Here is a 4,286-nt window from a genome sequence, read left to right on the forward strand (position 1 = left end):
ACACACACACACACACACACGAGCTGATCCCAAGCCTAAACTCTGCCCTGCAAGCCAGAGCGGTGGCTTCCTTTCAATGGAAGCTGAGCATCTGGGCGGGGCAGCACTTACCGTCTGGTAGGTGATGACGAGCTGCATCACAGGCAGTGCATAAAACACAGCGATGGTGATGATGTTCCTACGACAGAAGGAACCAGAAACAGTGACTTCCAACATAATGGTGGACTTTGCTCAGTTTTTAAAAAAGAATATTTCCACTTTATAGCTCCACAGTTAGCTTGCAAAAGCAACTAGGAACTGATCGAATAGCACCTATTTCTCTAGTCTGTCTCTCCTTTCCTGTGCCTTTGAACATTTGGTAGACAGAATTTTGACCAGAGGCTACAGAAGGAAGTGAAAAAACTTACCTTGGTTACTGCTATTGGTTTGGTTATAGCAGAGAATTCTTGCACTGATAACTGAAATCATTAAGTATTCATTTATTTAATTTACTGGAGACAGAGTCTTGCTAGGTAGCCCTGACTGGCCTAGAACTTGCTATGTGAACAAAGCTGGTCTTGAAGTTGTGATGATTTTAAGAGCTATGGTTATAAACAATACCACTATGCCTGACCTGAAAGATGTATTTAAAATTCACCAATTGGCCCTTAATGAATTGAAGTCCTCCTCCTGCTCCTCCTTTCTTCTTTGTACAATCATTTATAAAGCAGTCTAAAATCAACTTCATATATAACCATCTTATGCCCTTAGTACACTGTTAGTTTAAATGTGCTTAAAATTCGAGTAACAAGTGAGAGATACCTTGTAGAGGCTCTTAAACAAAACTTAATTCCAAAATGACAATTCAGCTGTGAAATTCCATTGGCTCCCTTGTTCCTGGCTTCATTCTAATGTCTACATCCAGAAGTAGGGGGAGTCTTCAGAAAGTAAAGATGTAGAGGGGCATATCATGAGGACTACAGTCAGTCTGGAGCTTTCTGAGTAGATGAAGGCCCCTTGCTAGGCAGCTCAGCCTCTTGACTGGGTGGAAGGACCCAGCCACAGGTATGGGCACATTACAGGTCTTTTGTGCTTCAAGTTGGAGGCCATGCCAACTTGGCCATGCCTTATCAAACACTGACTCCTTGTGATACAAGTGGTTGTAGCCTTTTTTTTTTTTTTTCAAGACAGGGTTTCTCTGTGTAGCTCTGGCTGTCCTGGAACTCACTCTGTAGACCAGGCTGGCTTCGAACTCAGAAATCCACCTGTCTCTGCCTCCCAAGTGCTGGGATTAAAGGTGTGCACCACCACCGCCCGACGTGGTTGTAGCTTTTACAAAGGAAAAATATTAAGTTTAAAGAGTTTAGGGGCTGAGGGTGTGGCTCAGTGATAAGGGGCCTGCCTCCCTCATCCTGTGTGTGGCCCTGGGTTTGATCTCTAGCACTGCAATACACACATACATACAAAAACTGGATTTAAGTAAGTCAATGTTTTTAAGGAAATCATGACTTTACTGGTCACCTACCTACTTACCAGAAATAAATCTTATACTTTTTGCTGACAATCCTCCGGTCCTTCCTGGATAGATCTGACAGGTACAAGAACATCTAGGGCATCAACGGGAAAAGAATGCAGGCCTGAAATTAGATTTTCTTGTATAGGACACAAAGGAGAACTCTAGAAAGTTCATTAATTGACTCCCCACCGGGGATCAAAAGGATTCATCAAGCTGTTTCCATTACTTTTGCTTTTCTCAGGACACCGTAATAGAAGCACTACTACTCTCCTTGGCTGATGTGAGAACCCTATCAAAGACCAGATGCTTCACACATTGCAAACACTGACTGCTTGGCTCTCAGACCCGCTCACTTGGTCATTCCCGAGTTGCATCCGGTTGAAACTGTGTGATGCATACTCAGACCTTTAGGTAGGTAAAATACACTGTATTAAGCATACTGCAGAAAGAAATGGGCTCTGATCTCAAAGGATGGTCTGTGTAGAAATGGGGAAGCCTTCCAGAACATCCCTGAGGTGAATCTCATCTTCCACCTGGGTCCCTTTATTATACAACTGAGTTCACAGACACTTGGGGTGCTGAGAACATAGAATGCTCTGTTTTTTCATCCACCAACCCCAAAGAAAGGTTCCAATGAAGAGATTGTCATCTTGGGCTCTAGCTAGGTTTCATCTAACCACCCCTCCCCCGAAGGCTGGGCTTCCCTTCAAGGAAAAAAAAAAAAATAAGGAGCCGGAGGCACCCGGCGAGGTTTATTTTAGTACCAAACTTTCTTCCGTTTCATCAGCGGCAGTCAGGGTGTGTTGGTACCTTGGTCCGGATGACGTTTTTGTCACTTTCAATGTCTGGCATAGTGTCGAAGTCACTCTCCTCTACAGAGCTGTCTGTGTCTGAGTGGCATGGCTGCCCACCATCGGAAGAAGACATCTGCCTTCCAGGACTGGAACTCGACTCATCTGAAACAGAAAACTCCTCTGCCTTTAAAAGCCAAGAATGGTTCACAGAGCTCATTCCTCTGCAGAAAGTGCAGTGCTCACTCATTCTAGAAAATACCACGTTCGTCCAAACTAACTCTTTACCAACAAGACATGAGCCTGGGCTGCCTCCTCAAGTGAACATCATTCTTTCTTCTCTCCCATTTTATATTGAATTTGTCTGTTTCTAGGGCTGGCTGGGAAGAATAAAATAGAATCCTCTCTGTAGATATCTGGATACAGAAATAACATTGTTCTTGTATTTCATGGTCCGTATTTTAAAATACAAACACAATGCATAGCAACACACATGCACAGTTATTCATGGCTTTGATTATACGTGTGGGTAAACACATACCTATCCAACTGCTGTACATTCCTCACAGAATAATTATCCCAAGAAATGCCCCACATGCCATTTCTATCATTATGTAATGAAAACAGTATCCTCAGGAAGGATTCTTCTGTTCCCATGAATGTTCTAGAGCAGATGGGATTTGTGCAGCTTGAGCGCATGAACTGAGCCTACCTCCCATTTTATTTCTTCTGCTCAGATTTTTTTTTTTGTAAAAAACCAAAATCTTGTTCTTACAGAACTAAAAATAAGTAGCCTACACTGAGCCCACGTGCTCCAAGCTACAGAATAATGGAGTGGGGCCACAGCCCCTCTCTACAGACTGTTTAACATGCACCATTCATGAGCCCACATCATGGCAGGGACAGGGCTCCCTGCACTCCTGCCATACAAGACAGGTATGGGGGAACTCTGTTCCTTTCAGGCTGCTTACTGACATGTAGGTTTGCCCAGTAAATGACTTGGTGGCCTTGAGCAGGCTCACTGTGAACTTAGCTGGGGTGAGGGACTGCTTGACTACAGCCATGCTCATTGCCTTAGTCTTCTCACACCCTGAAGCTTCTAACTCCGTGGACACCCAAGAAGACAGCTGTTTGATCTTCTCGCACCCTGAAGCTTCTAACTCCGTGGACACCCAAGAAGACAGCTGTTTGATCGATAGTGCAGGCTGAGCCAAGTCTTTCAAGCCCTAGACCCAGATCCTTGGGGAGCTGGCAAGACAGCAAAGGGGGTAGAGGACCTTTGTGTGCAGACCCGAGTTTGATTCTCAGATCCCGCAGAGAAGCAGGAGAGAGCTTGCTTAGAAGAATGGCCCCCTGACCTCAGCACATGTGCACTGTACACACATACGGCATATACAATAACAAATAAACAAAAAGATAGACAGACAGACAGATAAATAGAGATAGGCAGGCCAACAGACAGAAATCAGACAGGCAGGCAGGCAGACAGACAGACAGACAGACAAGATGCTTAAGTATCCAAAAGGCTGGGGAGATGGCTCAGTGCATAAAAGGTGCTTGCTGCCACATCTGCTGATCTAAGTTCAGTCTCTGCAACCCATATACAGTGGAAGGACAGAATCAACTGCAAGCTGTCTTCCGGCCACCAATATTCACATGCTCCCCCCACAAAATGAATAAAATAAATTTTTTAAAAAAAAAGTTGTAAGTCTCAAATGGACTTTGGAAGTTCATGGTAACCACTGTAGTGAGTTCAGCCCAAGGGGAGCTAGCAGATCCGAGAACAATAGAACCATAGAGGACGCTGGAAGGAACAGGCCAGATTATCCAGCCAGTTTATCTCTTCCATCAAAGAGCGGCCTCACTGGAGCACCTTTTGCACTACTCTCTGCAGAATAAAGAATAATGAGTCCTACCAAAGGACTCATTGTGGGAAGTACCTATTGCCCCATAATTGCTCCCTTCAGGCGTACTGGCAGCGATGGGATGTGAGACAGCCA

The 4,286-nt window shown here is 44.6% G+C and overlaps 1 protein-coding gene across 2 annotated transcripts in view; it reads right to left on the reverse strand.

Moving 5' to 3' along the window:
• The window catches only part of Sidt1 (SID1 transmembrane family member 1), a 97,406-nt gene that overhangs the window by 25,321 nt on the left and 67,799 nt on the right, over window positions 1–4,286 (reverse strand). For both annotated transcript variants that reach the window (XM_031363958.1, XM_031363959.1), the window contains exons 11-13: window positions 2,306–2,451; window positions 1,513–1,586; window positions 112–178 (exon numbers count right to left, since the gene is read on the reverse strand). In XM_031363958.1, the coding sequence (XP_031219818.1) occupies window positions 112–178; window positions 1,513–1,586; window positions 2,306–2,451 (287 nt within the window). The remainder of the gene's footprint in view (window positions 1–111; window positions 179–1,512; window positions 1,587–2,305; window positions 2,452–4,286) is intronic.

The sequence above is a fragment of the Mastomys coucha genome, unplaced genomic scaffold, assembly GCF_008632895.1.
Source record: "Mastomys coucha isolate ucsf_1 unplaced genomic scaffold, UCSF_Mcou_1 pScaffold12, whole genome shotgun sequence".
Taxonomy (NCBI): Eukaryota; Metazoa; Chordata; class Mammalia; order Rodentia; family Muridae; genus Mastomys; species Mastomys coucha.